The following is a 22,832-nucleotide window of genomic DNA, read 5'->3' on the forward strand; positions in this document are numbered from 1 at the left end:
TCTATTTTATTTTTAAAAAGAAATTTCTCAGTAGAATTAACTATTTCAGACCTTCCCTATTTTTCCCCCCTCCAAGGAGTTCTGCTGGGTCTGGGGGTGTGACGGAGCAGTCCTGCTTTTAGTTTTTATTATTTTTAGACACATCAATTTCTCCATAGAGTTAATACGGAGAACTGTGTGAGACCATGCCGTTATTTTTCCCTCCTGTACTCCACCACCTCTGGGCAGTTCTGCTGGGTCTAGAGGTGTGATGGAGCATTCCTGCTTTCCGTTTTTCTTTTTTTCAATACATCAGTTCTCCGTAGAATTAATTTGGTGAACGATTTCAGACCATGCCTTTATTTGTCCCTCCTGTACTCCAGCACTGTGTGGAGGGTGGAATGCTGGGCTGGAGCATTTTCCTGACCCCTTTTCCCTCCCCACGCAGCCGCACGCCCGGGAACTGCCAGAACTCAGCGAGCGAGGTGGATCTGCTGGGCCCCAGCCAGAACGGCTCCGAGGGGCTGGCCCAGCTGGCCAGCACCAACGGGGCCAAGCCCGTGGAGGACTTCTCCAACATGGAATCCCAGAGCGTGCCCCTGGACCCCATGGAGCACGTGGGCATGGAGCCGCTGCAGTTCGATTACTCCGGCACTCAGGTCCCCGTGGACTCGGCTGCGGCCACCGTGGGGCTCTTTGACTACAATTCCCAGCAGCAGGTACAGAGCTGGTCCTGATTCCTGATTCCTGAATCCCCGATCCTGATCCCTGAATCCCTCATCCTGTTCCCCGATCCCTGTTCCCCGATCCCCAATCCCTGTTCCCTGATCCCTGTTCCCCAATCCCTGTTCCCCAATCCCCGTTCTTGATCCCTGATCCCGATCCCTGTTCTTGATCCCTGTTCCCTAATCCCTGTTCCTTGATCCCTGATCCCTGTTCCCGATCCCCATTCCTTGATCCCGGATCCCTGTTCCCAATCCCTGATCCAGCCCCATGGCTCCAATGCAGTCGGTGTGGGGTGGGATGAGCTCAGGATCCTGTCCTGGGAAAAGGGAAGACTGGAGGTGTTGTCATTGTCTTCGTGCTGTGTGTGTCCTCCCAGGGAACTAGAGCAGATCTGTGTCCCATGGCAGCTGGAATAATCAGAATTCCCACAGCAGTTCCCACAGCACTGCCCTGTCTGGTGATCCTGGCTGTCTTGAGGAGCTGGCATTGAAAAACAGCTTTAAAGTAGTGAAAAGTGCTAAAAAGATCCCCAAACACCCACCCTGGAGCCCAGGAAGTGACTGAGAGCCAGCACATGCTCAGCAAAGGGGTGAGCCCTGCACTGGGCTTTGCTGAGCCCCACATTGGGTTTTGTTGAGCCCCAAATTGGGCCCTCCTGGTCCCCACATTTGGCTCTGCTGAGCCCCATGGTGGGCTGGGCTGAGCCCAGGTGTGAGCCCAGGTGTGAGCCCAGGTGTGAGCCCTGCTTGATTCCAGGTTTGAGCCCAGGTGTGAGCCCTGCTGGGCCCAGGTATGAGCCCAGGTGTGAACCCTGCTTGATTCCAGGTGTGAACCCAAGTGTGAACCCAGGTGTGAGCCCAGGTGTGAGCCCTTCTGGGCCCAGGTGTGAGCCCAGGTGTGAACCCTCTTAATTCCAGGTGTGAACCCAAGTGTGAACCCAGGTGTGAGCCCTTCTGGGCCCAGGTATGAGCCCAGGTGTGAACCCTGCTTGATTCCAGGTGTGAACCCAAGTGTGAACCCAGGTGTGAGCCCAGGTGTGAGCCCTTCTGGGCCCAGGTGTGAGCCCAGGTGTGAACCCTGCTTGATTCCAGGTTTGAGCCCAGGTGTGAGCCCTGCTGGGCCCAGGTGTGAGCCCAGGTGTGAACCCTCTTGATTCCAGGTGTGAACCCAAGTGTGAACCCAGGTGTGAGCCCAGGTGTAAGCCCTTCTGGGCCCAGGTGTGAACCCTCTTGATTCCAGGTGTGAACCCAAGTGTGAACCCAGGTGTGAGCCCTCCTGAGCCCCACACTCAGCTTTGCTCAGCCAGAGCAGCCTGAGGCAATTACAAGTTCAAACCTTCAGTTTGAGCCTGGTTTAAACCCTAAGGGCAGAGTCCACGGCTCCAAACCTTTATCTGAGCCTGGCTTAGGTTTGTTTGACCTTTCTCCCACACAAGCCCAGACTCCCTTGGCTCCTGCTGAATGCTGGGCCTGGCTCCAGCAATCGACTCCTGCTCTGCTCCTGTTCTGCTCCTTTGGGTAATGATTCTAAACTTTATTGCTTTCCCTTTGCAAGCCTGATATCCCTCAAAGTAGAAGGGAATCCTTTGTTGTAGCTGATTGCAGGGATATATAATTCTCCCTGGCTTCCCTAAAATATCTGATTTTTTTAGCAGAAGAGCCTCTGGCACTCTGGAGTGAGGGAAAGCATTGCCAAGTTTGTGCTGAGTTATCTCACAGCCTTAAAAGCAATGTAAATATCTGTGTTGGAGCTCAATTGGCTGCTCTGTTCTACAGCATCTTTGGGAGGTTAATGATGGAAAATTTAATGATAAAACTAAATTGTAGAGTTCAAAAAGGAAAGCAACCAGATAGTTCCAAGTCTTTGTCTTGCTCTGGTGTAAGGACTGGGATGCCAGAATTCCTTCTAAACCAGGAAAGTTATGTGTTTTTCAAAACATTAGGGCTCCACAAGTGAGCTGCTTCTGGAAAAGCATTAGAGATGGAGCTGGAATGGCAGGAGTGGGAAGCCTGGAATTTGCATTTTGTCAGGGTTTTCCATTTAAGTGAAGGCTCATTTACAAGTTTGAGGAGTTTTTGTTTCTTTCAGCCTTTAAAAATTAAAATTTCAAATTTGGCACATCTGGCACCTCACTAGTGGAAATAAACCCTCCCAAAGGAAGGCAGAGCAGGGAAGGGTCCCTGTTTCAGGGGCTCTGGGTTTCTGCCTGGGTTTGCATTTTTTATTTCATACCAAGTGAATGGGCACTGTCCGTGCAGAGCTGATGTCACCTCTGTGTCACCAGCTGTCTGGGAATCATGGAATCACTGAGGCTGGAAAAGCCCTCTCAGAGCATCAAATCCAAGCTGTGCCCAGTCCCCACCTTGTCCCCAGCCCAGAGCAATCGGTGCCACCTCCAGGAATTCCTTGGACACTTCCAGGGATGGCCACTCCAAACCTCCCTGGGCAGTTCCAAGGCCTGACCCCCTTTCCATGGGGAAATTCCTGCTGCTGCCACCCTGAGCCTGCCCTGGCCCAGCCTGAGGCCGTTCCCTCTCCTCCTGTCCCTGTTCCTGGAGCAGAGCCCGACCCCCCGGCTGTCCCCTCCTGTCAGGAGCTGTGCAGAGCCACAAGGTCCCCCTGAGCCTCCTTTGCTCCAGGCTGAGCCCCTTCCCAGCTCCCTCAGGGATTCTCCAGCCCCTTCCCAGCTCCCTCAGCCTCTCCTGGGGCTCCAGCCCCTTCCCAGCTCCATTTCTGTGTTGTGAAGCCCAAATCCCCTCTCACCTCTCCCTGATTTTGGGGGAGCAGTGGGGACACAGCTGCTGTCCCTTGGTCCCCCCAGGCCCTTCTGGGCTGTCAGACAAGATCTGTTATTTTCAGTTTTCACCCTTGTGGCAGCTTCCACCTACAGTGAAAGCAAACAGGGGCCTTTAGTCAGCCTGAAGTGCTGCAGTAAAGATCAGGAATCATTCCTCAGGGTCTTGTGCCCATTCCCTTAACTCCTGATTCCCAAAGCCAGGGGTCCTTGCTGCCCACTGCCACTCTCGGCCTGGATGAAAGGAATCTGACTTTTACCATTCTGTTGGCATCAGGAAATCTGTCCCGAACAAGGGATCTCATTCCTAAAAGTGCCTTTTGGGGTTGTGGGGAAGCATCCCATCCTTGGAAGGGATTCCAGGGAGCACAGCTGAAGGCAGTGTGAGGAAGGGGAAGGTTCTACCCGTGTCTGATCTGATTAGGGATGTCAGATGCTGGTATTGCAGAAGAAATTGGCTGAGGGAAATCTAACTTCCAGAATTCCCATAACTGGGGTTCTGCTTCCTTGCAGTTCCCTCAGTGAGCTGCTCCACGTGGTGGAAATCATCCTTCATTTGTCTGCACATGGAACAGCCTCACTGAAATGTTGGCTGATCTCCCTGAACTCCTCCAGAACCGTCTTAGGGTTTTGTAGCTTTTCACTCCAAATGCATTTCCCAGCAGCCTGAAATGCCCCAGGTGCCCTTTTCTGATACCTTTGTAAATTCAGGTTAATATTCCTGTTGCAGAGGTTCCCTGGCCTTTTCCTACTCCTCAATCCCACCTTTTAGCACTGATCTCTGGGTTTGGAATGTGGGGCTGTGCTGTCAGCAGATGCAGACAGCACAGCGAGGCTTTGACAGCTCTCCCTAAATCCGTGGAGTTGATGATTCCCAGAGCTCCCCTGGCTTCTCTGCCTGAGGAAAGGCTGCAGTTGGGATGGTTTTTCTTGGCTCTGCTTCCTTGGACAGGCTACAGAATGAAATCTGCAGCGGGGCTGAGTTTTTTCTGAGGGAGCTGAGCAAGGCTGTGAATTAAAGTGGGGAGAGGGAGAGATCACAGAATCCTGGAATGGTTTGGGTGGGAAAAGACTTTAAAACTCATCCAGTTCCAGCCCCTGCCATGGCAGGGACACCTTCCACTGTCCCAGGTGCTCCCAGTGTCCAGCCTGGCCCTGGGCACTGCCAGGGATCCAGGGGCAGCCACAGCTGCTCTGGGAATTCCAGCCCAGCCCCTGCCCACCCTGCCAGGGAACAATTCCATCCCAAGATCCCATCTAAATCCCTCCTCTCTTAGTTTAAGGCTATTCACCCTTGTCCTGTGCTGTAAAAAGTCCTTCTCCAGCTTTCTTGCAGACCTTTTATGTCTGGAAGTCAAATTTTGCAGGGACTAGATGAGCCCCCAGAGCAGGCAGACAACAAAGAGAGCCAAGAGCAGCAGGTGAAATATTGATGGTGAAGTACTGAGGCTCTGATTGGGTGTGGATTCCTTTCTCTCAGTTTTTCTGATTCCCAGGTGGTTCATTGAGCTGGCATTTGAGAGGTGTGGTAGTCTTCACATGTGTAAAGCGAGCACAAGTGATTTTAAGGAGATAAATGTTTTTTGTGCCCTCAAGAGAAGGAAATAACAACCCAGCATTTCCTCTCTGCTTTGCTGTGATGGAATCCACATCAACAGGCTGGAAAAGCTTGTGAGAACTCAAGGGGTTGGTGAAATTTTGCAACTGAAGAAAGCTGAAAAGCTCAAATTGCTGAACTAATCCGAAAGCAGACCCCAGCCCTGAGGATGTTGCAATAGAATCCACATTTCAGGAGGAAGCAGTTTTAGGGAATTTATAGTTTGATTTTTTTTTTCCCATATTTGCTGAACAGTGAGATGTTGCTGGTCACTCCCACAGAGCCACTGTCCCTCATTCCATGTTCTGCTGCTCTTGTTGTCCACGATCTCTGTGGTGTTTTGCCCTCAGAGATGTTCACAGAATCACAGAGTCACTGGGTTGGCAGAGACCTTCCAGACCATCGAGTCCAGCCCAGCCCAGCCCCTCAACTCAACCCTGGCACCCAGTGCCACATCCAGGCTTGTTTCAAACACACCCAGGGATGGTGACTGCACCACCTCCCCGGGCAGCCATTCCAGAACTTTGTCACTCTTGCCATGAAAAACTTTCTCCTGACACCCAGCCTGGATTTCCCTGGGGCAGCTGAGGCTGTGTCCTCTGGTTCTGTCAGCTCCTGGAGAAAGAGCCCAGCCCAGCTGGGCACAGGCACCTTTCAGGAGCTGCAGAGAGCGCTGAGGTCACCCTGAGTCTCCTTTTCTCCAGGCTGAGCACCCCCAGCTCCCTCAGCCGTTCCTCACAGGGTTGGAGTTCCAAGATGTCAGTGGAGCTTTGTCCAAGCTCCTGGTGATGGGTGGCACCAGGACAGAGGTGGCACCTGAGCAGAGCTGTCACCTGGCTTTGTGTGACCATGAATGGCACTTTAAAACAACAAAAAGGGCCAGAAGAGCACGAGTGTTGTGTATCCAGACTGCTCCAGGTGTTTTATGGTCCAGGAGGCAATAAAGGAACTGGAGATCAGATATTTTCCTCCACAAGGAACATTCTGATAGCCCCTGGATATTTGTAGGGGTGCCATGTCCTGAGGGATGAGCAAACAAAGCTGTTGTGAGGGTGAGCATTTGGCACACAGCAGGTTAATTCTGGCTGCCCTCATAAACCCAATGTTGAGCCCTCAGATGTGTTTTCTCCACCTGAACTTTTAAGAAGACAGAAATAAAGGTGGATTTTCTCACACAGCTTTGCTCACCCTGCTCTCAGGAGAAGCAATGCCAATTTTTGCCTCTGAATAAAAGAAATAATAGAATTTTCTTAATGGTTCTGGGCTTCTTCTTGATGCTTGTGGGTTTCTGCCAAAAATTTGGGCAGAATTATTGCAGTGTCTGCCAGCAGTTGACTTGTCTGAATGGAGGGCAGGATAATAGGTGTGAAAATCACAGGCATTTGGGCATCCAAGTCTGTTCTGAGGGAGTGGAGGGAGAAAACATTTCTCACAGTGCTTTGTGAAGTCAGTCCCACCTCGGAAGTGAGGGGGGATGGACGTGCTGGATAATTTCAGAGTTGATATTCAGCTGGTGTGTCCTTAAATGTTTTAATTAGAGCTGAAGATGGGTGAACTCAGGGATTTCCTTTAGGGAGATGCAAAAGAAGCTGGGAAATAAACATTAGTAAGGCCGTGAAGAAAGAAAAAAACCCCAAACCCTCAGCAAAAACACTTCAGGGGAATCCTGTTGTTTTTCTTCAGTGAGGAATAAATTCTCAATAACCTTGAGAAGTGAGCAGGGAGGCTGCAGGTAAAGGAGGTGTTTGGTCTGGGGTTTGTGATCCTGGGGCTGTGTCACCTCTGCTGGCTCTGAAGGCATCTTGGGTGTTCCAGAATTGGCTCTGCATCCCATTGCCACCCCATTTCCCACTTCAGCCAAACTGGGAGGGCACACTGGTGTCACTGGTGGCACTCCTAACACCTGGAGTGCTTCTGGGAACCCCCAGGCTGCAGCTGGGTGTGAGCCAGAGCTGGGATAAATCCCTTGGGATTGAGGGAAGAGCAGAGGGAAAAGATGGGCTGGGGCTGGCTGTGCTGCAGAAAATTGGGGGGTTTTCAGGTGGGTTAACACAGGCAATGGATTCCAAAGGAGTTCAGGTCCTTTTGAGGTGTGGAGAATCTGTAGGGTTAAAGGAAATGTGGTGTGAAGGGATTGCTGGAAAAGGAAGGACTTGCTGCTTTTTGTGTCCCAGTTCAGCAGTGTTGGTGTGTTTGTGCCCAGTTCAGCAGTGTTGGTGTGTTTGTGCCCAGTTCAGCAGTGTTGGTGTGTTTGTGCCCAGTTCAGCAGTGTTGGTGTGTTTGTGTCTGAGCTCAGCAGTGTTGGTGTGTTTGTGTCTGAGTTCAGCAGTGTTGGTGTGTTTGTGCCCAGTTCAGCAGTGTTGGTGTGTTTGTGTCTGAGCTCAGCAGTGTTGGTGTGTTTGTGCCCAGTTCAGCAGTGTTGGTGTGTTTGTGCCCAGTTCAGCAGTGTTGGTGTGTTTGTGCCAGATTTCAGGACGCTGTTTGTGTTTTGTGTCTGATTTCAGGACAGTGTTTGTGTTTCTGTGACTACGTTAAGGAGTGTTGGTGTGTTTGTGCCCAATTTGAGGGCTGTGGGTGTGTTTGTGCCCAGTTTAAGGACATGGTTTGTGTTCTGTGCCTGATTTAAGGACACTGTGCTCCCTGCCCGGTTTCAGGGGTGTCAGTGCCCGGTTTCAGGCTGTCAGTGCCCGGTTTCAGGGGTGTCAGTGCCCAGTTTCAGGCTGTCTGTGCCCGGTTTCAGGCTGTCTGTGCCCGGTTTCAGGGCTGTCTGTGCCCGGTTTCAGGGGTGTCAGTGCCCGGTTTCAGGGGTGTCAGTGCCCAGTTTCAGGCTGTCTGTGCCTGGTTTCAGGCTGTCTGTGCCCGGTTTCGGGCTGTCTGTGCCCGGTTTCAGGCTGTCAGTGCCCGGTTTCGGGCTGTCAGTGCCCGGTTTCGGGCTGTCAGTGCCCGGTTTCGGGCTGTCAGTGCCCGGTTTCAGGCTGTCTGTGCCCGGTTTCAGGGCTGTCTGTGCCCGGTTTCAGGCTGTCAGTGCCCGGTTTTGGGGTGTCAGTGCCCGGTTTCAGGGCTGTCTGTGCCCGGTTTCAGGCTGTCTGTGCCCGGTTTCAGGGCTGTCTGTGCCCGGTTTCAGGCTGTCTGTGCCCGGTTTCGGGGTGTCTGTGCCCGGTTTCAGGGCTGTCTGTGCCCGGTTTCGGGGTGTCTGTGCCCGGTTTCAGGGGTGTCAGTGCCCGGTTTCAGGGGTGTCAGTGCCCGGTTTCGGGGTGTCAGTGCCCGGTTTTGGGGTGTCAGTGCCCGGTTTCAGGGCTGTCTGTGCCCGGTTTTGGGGTGTCAGTGCCCGGTTTCAGGGGTGTCAGTGCCCAGTTTCAGGCTGTCTGTGCCCGGTTTCAGGGCTGTCTGTGCCCGGTTTCAGGGCTGTCTGTGCCCGGTTTCAGGGCTGTCTGTGCCCGGTTTCAGGCTGTCTGTGCCCGGTTTCAGGGCTGTCTGTGCCCGGTTTCAGGGGTGTCAGTGCCCGGTTTCAGGGCTGTCTGTGCCCGGTTTCAGGCTGTCTGTGCCCGGTTTCAGGGCTGTCTGTGCCCGGTTTCAGGCTGTCTGTGCCCGGTTTCGGGGTGTCTGTGCCCGGTTTCAGGGCTGTCTGTGCCCGGTTTCGGGGTGTCTGTGCCCGGTTTCAGGGGTGTCAGTGCCCGGTTTCAGGGGTGTCAGTGCCCGGTTTCGGGGTGTCAGTGCCCGGTTTTGGGGTGTCAGTGCCCGGTTTCAGGGCTGTCTGTGCCCGGTTTTGGGGTGTCAGTGCCCGGTTTCAGGGGTGTCAGTGCCCAGTTTCAGGCTGTCTGTGCCCGGTTTCAGGGCTGTCTGTGCCCGGTTTCAGGGCTGTCTGTGCCCGGTTTCAGGGCTGTCTGTGCCCGGTTTCAGGCTGTCTGTGCCCGGTTTCAGGGCTGTCTGTGCCCGGTTTCAGGGGTGTCAGTGCCCGGTTTCAGGGCTGTCTGTGCCCGGTTTCAGGGCTGTCTGTGCCCGGTTTCAGGGGTGTCAGTGCCCGGTTTCAGGCTGTCTGTGCTCTCCCCACAGCTGTTCCAGAGGCCCAACGCACTGGCAGTGCAGCAGCTGACAGCAGCCCAGCAGCAGCAGTACGCCCTGGCTGCTGCCCACCAGCCACACATAGGTGAGTCTGCCTCTCCTTCCTATTCCACTGCCCTCCTCCTCATCCATTGGGAAAACACCAGGGGAAAAGGACTGGGAGGGTTTAAAGTGTATTTCACAGCTGATAATCAGTGCACGGGCAGAAGTGCATTGTTACAGATTTGCTTGTGGGTGTCTATTGCACACTTGAGAAGCCCTTTAAAGGAGTTCTCTGTGTGGCAGGACTGACATTCTCACTCTCCTGAGGGTGCTGCTCAGTCAGGAGAGGCTTTGGAAGTCTCTGAGTGAAGCATAAGTCGGGGTGCCAGCAGAGTGAAGTGAAGGGAAATGCACAATTTAATATCACAATTTAATGCACAAATTAATTATCACATTAATACGAATATGCTGCCAGGGGTCTTATGAGTTAAAAATATAATTTATGCAAACACATGATTGATATCAATAGAATTTATTAATCAAATATATTTATTTACTGGGAATAAAGCACTTAATCATGTGTAGAAAACCAGGGAAACAACGTACTAATGTTTTCAGCACAATAAGCAATTTGTGGTAATTCTTCTTGCCCAAAATGCTAATATAAATATCTTGGGGCTCTCCCAGCTCTGTGCTCTGTCCTTGTGTGCTCAGTGGAGGTCAGGGATTGAAATTATTCAGCTTTTTAACTTCCTCCCCTTCACCTTCACCTCCCCTGCACACCCCTCTCCTGCCCACCTGGGCTTTCTCTAGTGATTAAACTGTCCCCTTGCAGAGGGACAGAATGTTTTCCCACTCCTGAGCCCTTTCCAGACTGACCAGTTGGGATGCTGGGATCCTCTGGTGGGCTCGGAACTCAGCATGGGGTGGTTTGAGTCCTGATTTACTCACTGTAGGAAATACAGAGTAGTAACAAGATCCAGTCTCCTGAACAGGTCTGTCTGCCCTGAGCTGTTGGATATAAAGGATTTTACCTCTTAAGGAGCATTGAATCCTTGGAGTTGGGGTTTTTTAATGCCAGATCTCTCCTCTGCCCATAAACACTGACGATGTTGACACTCCCTATAGAAAACCACCCGTAAAAAGCCTAAAACCACGAAACCAGCTGGAGTTTGGTGCTGCCCAGGCAGCAGCAGGGGGGCTGTGGTGGGGCTGCAGTTGTGTTGAGTTTGTTTTCACTGACAGGAATGTTTTCAGCAGGTTTAGCTCCTGCTGCCTTCGTTCCTAACCCCTACATCATCAGCGCGGCGCCTCCGGGGACGGATCCCTACGCGGCCGGGCTGGCGGCAGCTGCCACGTTAGGTGAGAAATGCCAGCTCCCCCTGCCCTGCCAGCCACTCCCTGCTCCAGAGCTGCTCTGCTCTGGCACTCTGCAAGGCAAACATCAGCTCTCTGTGCGGGGAGAGCTGGTGTATTGGTGTGGCTGTGAGTAAAACCAGAATTTGTCGTTAAGACTGGAGATGAAACAGGATCATTTTTGTTTAAGGCTCCCAGAGCAAATAGGAAGGGAACTGCTCACAGAACAAATATTGCTCCGTTTTTGGGGTGTTTTGGTGACTGACAGTAGCAAGGAAAACCTCTGAAAACAAGCGTCTGAAGAGAGGGAAAGATGCAGGATGTGTTTCCTGCCGGGAAAGTTGTGTCTCCTTTCTGTTCAGTTTGTGGTGCATCCTGCAAATAGCTCTTCCCTAAAATTCTGTTGGGAATTCCCACTTCCCGGGAGGTGAACGCATCCATAGCTGCTGGGGCTGACACTGAGAACATGCTCTTCTCCAGATGGTAGCAAAAATGGAGCCTCTGCTCTTTCTGCAGGATCTTACTCCAGCCATTCATTCCTCCCAGCTGTCACAGCCAGAACTGGTGATTTTGGAGGTGCCAGCTCTGTGCCACAGCTTAGCAGGCACTGTGAGGGACTGTGAACGTTGGGGGTGCCATAACGCTCTTGCCCAAGTGCTGGGGACAAAGCAGGAACGTGCTTTAGGAGAGGATTTTTAAAGGAGCAACATGGCTTTAGGAGAGGATTTTTAAAGGAGGAACATGGCTTTAGGAGAGGATTTTTAAAAGAGGAACATGCTTTTAGGAGAGGATTTTTATAGGAGAATGTGCTTTTAGAGAAGGATTTTTCTAACCGTGCCTGCCTTTCCTTGAGCAAGGTAGAGGGAATGTTCTGTGCTGCAAATGAACACTGCTCTGTTTGGAATGGGGATATTTGTGGGGGCTCTCACTGCTGCCATGCTCCACTTACAGCTTGTAACCTCACGTCAGTCCTCTCTTTTTGGGTGGCTTGTCCCAGATCAAGCCCACAGACCTGGGCTGTGTGTGGCTGTGACACTCTGTGGTCTGGGACACAACTTTGGTCCAGCCCTTACAAAACCCCTGCTGAGCTTTTAAGCTTTGTGGCCATCGTGGGGAATTCAGCGAGTGCTGCCCACTTGGGTGGAGTTTCTAGTGGATCATGCAGATGTGTGTGAAGAACCTGGTTAGAATCTGGGCTTTGGCCTGGGCTGCTGGGAGTTTTGTGCTGGGATTAGGCAATGCCGTGGGGAGATGGGGTGGAGGCAGCACCACGGCACTGGCAGACGGGTGATGCCGTGATTCCGTGGGACAGAGCCAAGGGCAGGGGCACAAGGACATTCCTGCTGCTCCAGGGCTTGATAAACCCTCCTGGGCTGCTGAATGGAGCAGGGATTGAGTGAGCTGAGCTGCTGCTGGCCAGTACCAGAGGGAAGTTCAGGTAGGGCTGGCAGGGAGGAGCTCCGGAGCATTGGCAGCCCCAGGCAGAGGAGGAGATTTGTGAATGATTCCTGTACAAAGAGGCTCCTGCTTGGCCTTTCTGCATCACCTCAGGGCCTCCAGAGCTCCTTTCTGGGTAACAGCAGAGTGCAGAGGAGCAGCAGCTTGATTTCATAGAAAGACCACATGGAACTGGGCCACGTTTCCAGGAAATACAAGTGTTAGCCACAATTTTTTTTTATTTTTCTCTGCTCTGCTGAAGCTGAGCTGCTTGAGCTTTTGCAGCCTCTGACCAGGAGAAAACCCCATCTAGGCTGTGCTTAACTTGGGTTTTAGACATTTGAACTGGAAATAACACCCCAAGGACACCTAAAGCATGCCAAAACTTGGCATCAGGGCCTCTACTTGAGTAATTTTAGATTTATGACTCTTAAAAGAAACAAAACAATGTGTAATATGCTGAGTGTAATTATAGTGTGACACCACTGAAAAATAGGAGTTATTTAACCCTCTCATCAGGCTTTGGACCCTATAAATGACAAGATAAATTCCATTTTGATGTTTAATTCAGAAAAGCATCTTTCCTGTCTAGGCCTGAGCAGGTTTGAGAACCCTTTTATTCTGTCCTGACTGAGAGCAGCACTGGAGGGACGTGAGACAATTTAAATGTTTATACAAAGGCAAAAAGCCTCCTTGATGTGCCTGGGAGTGTCAAATTGGGAGGACTTGGAGGAGCTTCTGAGATGAAAGAAATTAGTTTGGAGTTGTTGAGAGTTTATTGCTCATAGTTCCTCTCAGAGCAGAGAGGAAACTTCGGTGTGTGTTTTATGGCAGAGATAATCTGTCAATTAAAGTTCTGCCATTATGGCACGTTTGTCATGATTGTGAGACTGGCAGCTCTAGGATAATGCTCTTCTCTTCCCAACAATAGCAGCATTTTAAAGAACAAATTTGAATGCAGAAGGAAGAACTTCCTCAAAAAAAAACCCTCTCATTTAGATTTTAAACTGTGGGGAAGATACTGCTGCCTTTGAATTGCCTTCCATCATTTGAGAAAGATGTCACTCAAAAAACTGAAAACTTGCCTTTTTTTAGGCCAGCTGGGAAATGATTCCCTCTGGGGTGGAGCATTCCAGGCAGCAAAGTGTTCCTGTTCTTTGTGGAGAGGTGGATAAATGCTGGGATAACCTGGTCACAGGAAAAGCAGAGGCTCCCACAGCAGGTTCTGGGATTTTCAGCCTTGGGTGGTAGGAGATGATTCCCTCTGAGGTGAGGTGTTCAAAGAGGGAAGTCCTGTTCTTTGTGGAGAGGTGGATGAATGCTGGGATAACCCAGATTCAGCAGAACAGAGGCTCCCACAGCAGGTTCAGGGATTTTTCAGCCTGGTGAGATGGTCAGGCCCTTGGTGCTGAGCTGGGGCGGGTGTGGGTGTGTGCACACCCTGCCAGGACTGGGGCTGGGCAGCACCTCTGGGCCCAGCTGCTCCCTGCCACCCCGAGAGAGAGCACCCCTGGGTGCCATGCTGGGAATTCACAGGGATCACCCACGGGGCACTGGGAATTCACAGGGATCACCCCACGGGGCACTGGGAATTCACAGGGATCACCCACGGGGCACTGGGAATTCACAGGGATCACCCACGGGGCACTGGGAATTCACAGGGATCACCCACGGGGCACTGGGAATTCACAGGGATCACCCCACAGAGCAGTGGGAATTCAAAGGGATCACCCCAAAGATCAGTGGGAATTCCACAGGGATCACCCCACAGAGCAGTGGGAATTCCACAGGGATCACCCCTCAGGTGATCAGGAATTTGATCAGGATTGCCACAGGAATTTGAAGGGATCACCACACAGATCAGTGGGAATTTGGGTGGATCACCCCACAGTCAGTGGGAATTCCACAGGGATCACCCAAAGATCAGTGGGAATTTGGAGGGATTACCCCACACGTCACTGGGAATTCCACAGGGATCACCCCACAGGTCAGTGGGAATTTACAGGGATCACCCCACAGAGCAGTGGGAATTCAAAGGGATCACCCCACGGATCAGTGGGAATTCGGGTGGATCACCCCGCAGGTCAGTGGGAATTTGGGTGGATCACCCCGCAGGTCAGTGGGAATTCGGGTGGATCACCCCGCAGGTCAGTGGGAATTCCACACGGAGCACCCCGCAGGTCAGTGGGAATTCGGGTGGATCACCCCACAGGTCAGTGGGAATTCCACAGGGATCACCCCACAGGTCAGTGGGAATTTGGGTGGATCACCCCACAGGTCAGTGGGAATTCCACAGGGATCACCCCAGAGGTCAGTGGGAATTCGGGTGGATCACCCCGCAGGTCAGTGGGAATTCGGGTGGATCACCCCACAGGTCAGTGGGAATTCGGGTGGATCACCCCACAGGTCAGTGGGAATTCGGGTGGATCACCCTGCCGGTCAGTGGGAATTCGGGTGGATCACCCCACAGGTCAGTGGGAATTCGGGTGGATCACCCCGCCGGTCAGTGGGAATTCGGGTGGATCACCCCACAGGTCAGTGGGAATTCCACAGGGATCACCCCAGAGGTCAGTGGGAATTCCACAGGGATCACCCTGCAGGTCAGTGGGAATTCGGGTGGATCACCCCACAGGTCAGTGGGAATTCGGGTGGATCACCCCACAGGTCAGTGGGAATTCGGGTGGATCACCCCGCCGGTCAGTGGGAATTCCACAGGGATCACCCCGCCGGTCAGTGGGAATTCGGGTGGATCACCCCGCCGGTCAGTGGGAAGTGGGGCCCTGCGGGGTGCTGCCTGCAGCCTCTCGGAGCTCTGGGGGTGCTGTCACTGCTCAGGCCTGGCTGTCCTGCAGGGAGGCTGGGCTGGGCAGGCTGGGGGAAGCACAAACCCCTCTGTGATCTCAGGGTCCCTGATGCCCCGGGCACGCTCCCAGCTGGGTTTGCTGATGTTCCTGCCAGGGGCAGCCCTGGTGTGCAGGGGCCGAGTGTGGGACAGCATGGGCAGTACTCGCTTCCAGAGGTGCTGGCGTTTTTCTTTTCCCAGGAATGGCAGCTCTGATGAGTGCAGGAGCAGGTGCAGCATGTCCTGGAGCGGGGAGCAGCTCTGGGTGCTGCGGGGTCTGGCAGTGATGCCACGCTTGCCCTCACTGAGAACTCTGTTCAATAATGAGCCTCTCTCCTGTGCTCGGAGCAGCTGAGCCAGACTCGCAGCCCTTTCAAACCCAGCTGCTGCAAACTTCAAAGTCTCCTCTGCTTTTATACACCCATGGCTTTGGCAGCAACCTCTGCCTAGGAGAAAAGCCCATCTAGGCTGTGCTTGGTTGATAATTAGAGCTGAGACTAAAATGTCCCAGAGAGATGCCCAGATTTTGCCCAGATGAAGGGATTGCAGCAACTTCCAGCAGCCTGAGGGCAGATGCAGGTTAATGACTTGCATTAAAAGGGAGCAGTTGTAGCTGTTGCCCTGTTGGGTGCAGGAGAACCCTGGGAGCTGGGGTCTGATGTGCATTCAGTGATTATAAAGAGGTTAAAACCACTCCTGCTTACCTGTCTGTGCCTGCTGAGGCACCACAGGCACCACCTTCGTGGCACTGATCCATTTGCTGTGGGTTTTTTTTTTTTCCATTTTAGCTGCACTGCTCATGAATATCCAGGTTGGAAGGTAAGAAATGAGTGGTTGCTGCTCCAGATCTGAGTAGGAGAAGCAGATCAGGCTCTCTGATTCTGTAAATTCAGCAAGGATGGGCTTTGGGGTGAGATACAAATTCAGGCGTTCAGCATCTGCCTGGAATTAGCCAGCACCTCCCTGCTGTGCACAGAGCTGGGCACCTCAATCCTAAATTTGGGGAAAGCACAGTAGTTAAAACCAGAGTAATTTGAGAGTAACCCTTACATGTTTGAAATATGAACTTAATATTTGGCACAAAACATGGAATGAATGTTCTGAAGTGTGGATGTGGGAGCAGGAGCTCATCCAGCTCCTTGATATTCTGCAGGAGTTCGGCTGAGCCTGTTGCTGTATTAAAAACTCAAGAAGAAAGGATCAAAAAACCAAAAGGAAAAGGGACTTCCAGGATTTCCCCCTGTTGTCACAGCCAGGCTAACACTGAACACTGTTTGCACCTCCCTTTTTGTGTCATCCTTCATTTTCTGTGGAATCACAGACTTGGGCAGAGCCCAAGTGCTCGGTGTCTCTCTTTGAAAAGAAAAAAATATGGTTTTACTCCAGACATGACCAAGGTTCTCTAAAGATTTGTTTATTCCAGTGTCACACCTGACTCTGGCTCTGCCTGAGCTATTCCTGCTGTGGGGAGGAAGCCTTGGAATGGGGGATGTGTTTGGGAATCACAGGGAACACTTCTGCTTTTCTGCTGACTTTTCCTACAGATTCCAAACAGTTGTATTAAAAAATACTATTGGATTCCCATCTGTGTTATTGGCTGGGAAGGGCTCCTCCCTCCAGCACTGAGAGCCTCCTCAGCCCTATTCTAACTGGGATTATTCAAGGAGAGAGGCTGCCATTCTGCTATCTCCAAATTTCTGTGGTGTCCTGAGGCACGATAAACACAAGGAATCTTCAAAAGTGAGGCCTTTGCTGCTGCTCTCCAAGATGATGATGATGATAATGATGACGATGATGATTTTTTTTTTTTTTTTTTTTTTGGGGGGGGAGATTTGCAAATGCAAAGCAGGGCTGGAAAAAGCATTTTAGTACTTGAGGGTTGATGCACACCAGCTGTGAAGAGGATTTGGTGATTTGTTGGGGAGCTGAAGGTGGATGCAGTGAGCTGTGAATGTCAGCTGGGATGAGTAGTGATCTCTGTGCTTGAAACAAGGTTCCTCTGCTGGGCTTGGAGACTTTTCTTCCTTCTCTGTAAAACCAGGGCACACCAATAAAAACATGGAATCACTGCTGGCAGAGTTTGACCTCGTGCAGGGATGAAATTCCAGGTCTGACTTGAAACTTTATAAATTGTGCGACCCAAATGCCAGATCCCTCTGTGTCTGCAGAGGGTTTCACACGTTAAAGGAGCCACGATGGGCAGGTGTTTTCGGGGTGCTGTGTGCCCCTTGCCCCCCCAGGAGCTCACGGTGCCCCTGCTGTGTTCCAGGTCCAGCTGTGGTCCCTCACCAGTACTATGGAGTCACTCCCTGGGGAGTTTATCCTGCCAGCCTCTTCCAGCAGCAGGCGGCCGCCGCCGCCGCCGCCACCAACTCGGCCAGCCAGCAGAGCACGCAGCAGACACAGCAGGGCCAGCAGCAGGTAAGGCCTGGCCTCCTGCCCCTGGGCAGTGTCCTCAGCTGGAGTGACCCCCAGGGGCCATGGGGATCCCCTGGCCCTGCACAGACCCCAGCATTCCCAGCTGCCATCCCTGGCAGCGCTGTCCAAACTCTGCAGCCTCAGGGCCATCCGTGCCCATTCCTACACCTATTTCTATGCCCTATTCCCATACCCATTCCCATGTGCCCATTCCCATGCCCTATTCTCATTCCCATGCCCCTTCCCATTCCCATGTGCCCATTCCCATTCTGATTCCCATTCCAGTACCCATGCCCTGATTCCCATGCACTGATTCCCAGTCCCATTCCCCTGCCCCCATGCCTGTGCCCATTCCTATGCCCATTCCTATGCCTGCTCTCATGCCCATTACCATTCCATTCCCATGCCCATTCCCATTCCTATGCCCATTCCATTCCCATGCCCATTCCCATGCTCGTGCCCATTCCCATATCATTCCCATGCCTGCTCCTATGCCCGTACTCACTCCCATGCCCATTCCATTCCTATGCCCATTCCTGTGCCCATTCCATTCCCATGCCCATGCTCGTGCCCATTCCCATATCATTCTCATGCCTGCTCCCATGCCTGTACTCACTCCCATGCCCATTCCATTCCCATGCCCATGCTCATGCCCATTCTCTCTGGGGGAGCAGCATCAAGGAGAATTTCTTCCCAGAAGGGTGATGGGATAATGTACAGGGTTGCCCACTGGAGCGGAGTCCCCGTACCTGGAGGGGTTTTAGGAGAGCCTGGATGTCACTTTGTCACTTGGTGCCATGGTCTGGTGACAGGGTGGTGTCAGCTCTTAGGTGGGACTCGGTGATCTCAAAGTCTTTCCAGCCCAGCTGATTCTGTGTAAAACCCAAGCCAAGCCTCCCCTGACCCATTCAAACCCCTGATTTTTCCATGACTGATCCTGACCTCAGCTCTGAGTAGTTTTAAATGAGGAGAAAGCCCTTTGGCCTCTCCTAAAGACAAAGGGACAGGACCATCTGTACATTTGTAATTTGTTTTATCTGTCATGCACGTGGAGAGTGGCACGTGGACAGGGGTGCTGAATTACTGAGTGTCAGTGCTTTAAAACACCAGTGGGCCAGGCTGGGAATGGCCTGAGCTGTGCAGCAGCAAACCTCTGCTGCTGCTGGTGTGTGAGGGGCAATCACCAGGAGCCAGAGCTGGGCTTCAGTCCCTCAGCAGCTCTCCTGTCTAGTCCTTGGTGATGGAGGTGGCAGAATAAAGAGCAACTGGCAGCTGAATCTTTCAGCTCAGAAGCTGAAAATCCTTTGAAAACCAAACCCCCATATCAGGAGGTGTTCTAAGGCCTCTACAGATTCAGCAAGCACGAGCTGAGAAAGCTTCTGCAAAGGCCCAGGCTATTAAAATAAAATATCTCAGTGCCAGTGGCTTTTATGGGATGTTTCATTACTTTTATGGCTGTGGAGCAGGCGTGAGTGGGCTCGGGAGCAGAGTTTGGAATGCAAACCTCGCTCTGAGGGGATGCAGCAGGGATTGTTTGCATTAAAAGTGCTGAGGCAGAGGCTTTGGGAACCTGGAGCAGAGTGTGGACGCTTGATTTGTCACCCTTGTGACATCTTAATAGTGTGTTAATAAAACCCACCAGCATTCCAGTGCTGCAGTCTGCACCCCCTGGAATTCTTGGCTCCCAGAGATTGCCTGGGCTGGAGGGTTCCTGTTGGGTCTGGCAACAGTGATCAGGATTAAGTGATCAGAATCCGATTTTATTGTGGGATACAAACACTTACATACTAATTTAGGGAGACTAGTAATGTGTGCTGCAGTAATTAGGTTAAAGTCACATACACAAACTTATGCATATAACAGCATCTCTTGCTTGCAGAATTCAGTGGGATTTTCTTTTTTCTTGCAGTTTAGGTCTAATTTTCAAAGTTCTGTTTCCTTTTGCCAAGGCTTTATGTTAGCCAGGCCCACAGTCCATCGTGTCTTGTGTCCCCACCATTGCAGTAGGTTCCTGCAGGCTCGGGGGCACATCCCAGTCACTGAACCTCGGGATCCTCCCCAGCCTCTCCGTGCACAGAGTCGGTTTTTGCTCTTAATAACTCGAGCAGGTGACACCCACGATGTCACCTTTGCAGCAGGATGTGCTGAGGACACAGGGCTGGCTCGTTCAATAAGCTGAGCTGCAGATTCCTGCCCCAGCTCTGAGCGAGGCTCTGCCAAACCAAGCCTGTCCCAGGTAACTGCAGGGTGGCCACTCGGCCACCATCCCTTCTGAAGGACCCCCACCACAGCAGCTCGTCCCTACAAACCCCACTGGGGGCTCTGTGGTCATGATTTCCTTCGATTTAAGTCTTGTGTCTCCAGGTCTCTGCCCTCTACAGGGGTTGGTGGCTTGGGGACACCTCCTGTCACCCAACCCCAGCTCCTGAGCTGGGCTTGGAAGGTTTCTGCTCAGAGGGCTTTTAGTGGGGCTGTGGTGACAGGCACCAGACGTTAGCTGGGGTGGGCAGGTGGCTTGTACACACTTGTGGCAGAGGATGAGAGTTAGAGGTGGGGTCAGGGAACTAGAAAGGTTGGAGAAGCTCTCTGATCAAGCCCGAGCATTAACCCAGCACTGCCCCCTGTTCCAGGCACCCCTCTGTGTGTGTTTGCACACTTCAGGGATGGGGGCTCCACCACTGCCTGGGCAGCCAGTTCCAAAGCCTGACCACCCCTCAGTGAAGGAATTTTCCCAAAATCCCCCCTGAGCCTGCCCTGGCCCAGCCTGAGGCCGTTCCCTCCTCCTGTCCCTGTTCCTGGAGCAGAGCCCGACCCCCCGGCTGTCCCCTCCTGTCAGGAGCTGTGCAGAGCCACAAGGTCCCCCTGAGCCTCCTCTTCTCCAGGCTGAGCCCCTTCCCAGCTCCCTCAGGGATTCTCCAGCCCCTTCCCAGCTCCCTCAGGGATTCTCCAGCCCCTTCCCAGCTCCCTCAGCCTCTCCTGGGGCTCCAGCCCCTCCCCAGCTCCCTTTCCTTCCCTGGACTCACTCCAGCCCCTCCAGATCCTTTTTGAATGTGAAGAAAAGTGAATTAAGAGCAAAGGAGAGGTTTCCCCCCTGGTGCTGCTCCTGCCTGGTGACTGTGGCTCTCTCCTGGATCCAGAGTAACCCTGTGGCTGTTCTGTCCTCTCCAGGTGCTCCGTGGAGGGGCCAGCCAGCGTCCCCTGACTCCCAACCAGAACCAGCAGGGCCAGCAGACCGATCCTCTGGTGGCCGCCGCCGCCGTCAACTCCGCGCTGGCCTTCGGCCAGGGGCTGGCAGCAGGAATGCCAGGTACCAGCATTCCCGGGCCAGGGAGAGCCTGGCGAGTGGCATCTCCCAGGGCTGCCTCTGCCTGGCACAGCAGTGCCTGCTTGTGTTGCTCTGGGGGTTCATTGCGGGGTTGGCGGCACTGAGGGGTCTCAGGTGACCTTGTGGCACAGGTGACAGCAGTGTTATCTCCCTGTGCCTGCACTGTGCTCCAAGAATCCATGGCTCCTGTGGAAAATCACCTCCAGATTTTTCTGTGGATCGTTCAAGCTTAAGGGGTCTGTATTTTAAACCTCAGAGGTTTCTTGGTCCCCTTCATTCATCTCAGCTCTTCATCCCTGCCAGGTGCTTGACTTTACAAGGGCTTCCTTCCATGATTGCTCTTCCAAGAAGCTTAAAAACAGGGAAAGAAAAGGGATTAAAAGGAGCAGGGTTTAGTTCTCATTTCTAGCTCTTCATTGGAGGAGCTGCTGTGGGAATTCTGACTCTGATCCCTGAGGGCTTTGGGGTAAAATGCAGCTGAAATGCAGTTATTCAGGACATTATTGCGATGGCAAAGCACAAACCTGAGCTCATTAGAATAATGTGCAGATATATCCTGCTGGTCAACTGGAAGGAAAAATGGATTATTTCGGTTTCAGGCACAGTCACATCCTTGTTAATTGGGTTTTTCTGTTGTTTAAGAAGAACGTTGCAGTATTAAGTTACAGAGTGAACTGTGCAGATTTCCAGCAGTCTGCAGATTTCCTTTAATCTCTGTTATTTGGATTGTATTTGCAAAGCAAATACACACATATATACAATTATAGATATATGTTTGTACCTGTATTTGCAAAGCAAATATTCCCAGGGAACATTCTCTTAGTGACCCCTCACCTTAGAGAGTCACTGCATTTAATTTTATTGTTTTCATTTAATGTAGAATTCCCTAATAAGGTGCCTAAATCACTGTATTCTCTCAGTCTGCTGCTGTGTGTATCACCAACATTTATAAGAGTTTATTTACATGCATTAAAGAATATTTTATGGTTCCAACCTTCCAAAATACAGAAGTGGAAGTTCCCTGTGGGTGCACCCTGGCAGCCCCAGCTCTGAGCAATCCCAGCACATGTTGTACATGGAACAGAAATGGAGCTTTTGTATTTTAAACCTCTTTTTAGCTGAATTTGCACTGGTGACAGTGTAATAGGAAGGATTCGCGGGGCAAAAGGTCTTTTCTACCTGCAATTCTTAGTGTAAAATCGTGGACATTTTTGGGGAAAGCAGGGCTGTTCTTGCTTCTTTTTTTTCCCATTCAGCTTTTCCTTTAAAAACCTCTTGCGCTGCACTCACCTGGACATGACTGATGTGTTTGTCACCTGCCCTGTCACCTGTGCTTGCCTCTGCAGGTTACCCAGTGCTGGCTCCTGCTGCCTATTATGACCAAACAGGAGCCCTCGTGGTCAATGCCGGGGCCAGGAACGGCCTGGGGGCTCCCGTGCGCCTGGTGGCCCCTGCCCCTGTCATCATCAGCTCCTCTGCAGCCCAGGCAGGTGAGTCCCGTCCTTCCCTGCTCAGGCAGGTGAGTCCTGTCCCCTCCTGCTCAGGCAGGTGAGTCCTGTCCCTTCCCTGGCTCAGGCAGGTGAGTCCCGTCCTTCCCTGCTCAGGCAGGTGAGTCCCATCCTTCCCTGCTCAGGCAGGTGAGTCCTGTCCCCTCCTGCTCAGGCAGGTGAGTCCTGTCCCCTCCTGCTCAGGCAGGTGAGTCCTGTCCTTCCCTGCTCAGGCAGGTGAGTCCTGTCCCCTCCTGCTCAGGCAGGTGAGTCCTGTCCCCTCATGCTCAGGCAGGTGAGTCCTGTCCCCTCCCTGGGTCAGGCAGGTGAGTCCTGTCCTTCCCTGCTCAGGCAGGTGAGTCCTGTCCCCTCCCTGGGTCAGGCAGGTGAGTCCTGTCCCCTCCTGCTCAGGCAGGTGAGTCCTGGCTCCCACAGTGCTTCAGACAGGTGCCTTCAGGTCCCTCCAAGTGCCTGCTGTGTCCCCAGTGTCCCCACCCCTCCGTGCTCCGCTGGCAGTGATGACAAACTTGCCCTCACTGAGATCCATCCAGGGATGGTTGTTGAGAAACATCCTCTGTGCTCAACTTGGGCTGAGCCTCCGGAGCAGCCACGGAGACGGGGAGGAGCAGGAACTGGAATGATTTTGTAGAGTTTCATGGCAGGTATTTAAATTTGCCCCCTGGCACCAGCTTTTCTACCTGCTGGAGCCATCAGAATTCCCAGTGGCTCCAGGGAGAGCTCAGAGCCCCTGCAGGGCCTGGAGGGGCTCCAGGAGAGCTGGAGAGGGACTGGGGACAAGGATGGAGGGACAGGAGCCAGGGAATGGC

At 52.6% G+C, this 22,832-nt stretch overlaps 1 protein-coding gene and 1 non-coding gene across 7 annotated transcripts in view; both read left to right on the plus strand.

The window, feature by feature from the left end:
• Positions 1-22,832, plus strand: part of PUM1 (pumilio RNA binding family member 1) — an 86,375-nt gene that overhangs the window by 36,274 nt on the left and 27,269 nt on the right. For 4 of the 6 annotated variants that reach the window (XM_077788484.1, XM_077788487.1, XM_077788486.1 and 1 more), the window contains exons 7-12: positions 428-698; positions 9,150-9,243; positions 10,398-10,502; positions 17,045-17,196; positions 20,362-20,500; positions 21,865-22,008. In XM_077788484.1, the coding sequence (XP_077644610.1) occupies positions 428-698; positions 9,150-9,243; positions 10,398-10,502; positions 17,045-17,196; positions 20,362-20,500; positions 21,865-22,008 (905 nt within the window). The remainder of the gene's footprint in view (positions 1-427; positions 699-9,149; positions 9,244-10,397; positions 10,503-17,044; positions 17,197-20,361; positions 20,501-21,864; positions 22,009-22,832) is intronic. The other 2 variants (XM_077788485.1, XM_077788488.1) reach the window with 1 other exon arrangement.
• Positions 15,052-15,136, plus strand: LOC116184444 (small nucleolar RNA SNORD103/SNORD85). The gene has a single exon (XR_004149213.1). It is a non-coding gene; the product is annotated as a small nucleolar RNA SNORD103/SNORD85 (small nucleolar RNA).

The sequence above is a fragment of the Lonchura striata genome, chromosome 26, assembly GCF_046129695.1.
Source record: "Lonchura striata isolate bLonStr1 chromosome 26, bLonStr1.mat, whole genome shotgun sequence".
NCBI lineage: Eukaryota > Metazoa > Chordata > Aves > Passeriformes > Estrildidae > Lonchura > Lonchura striata.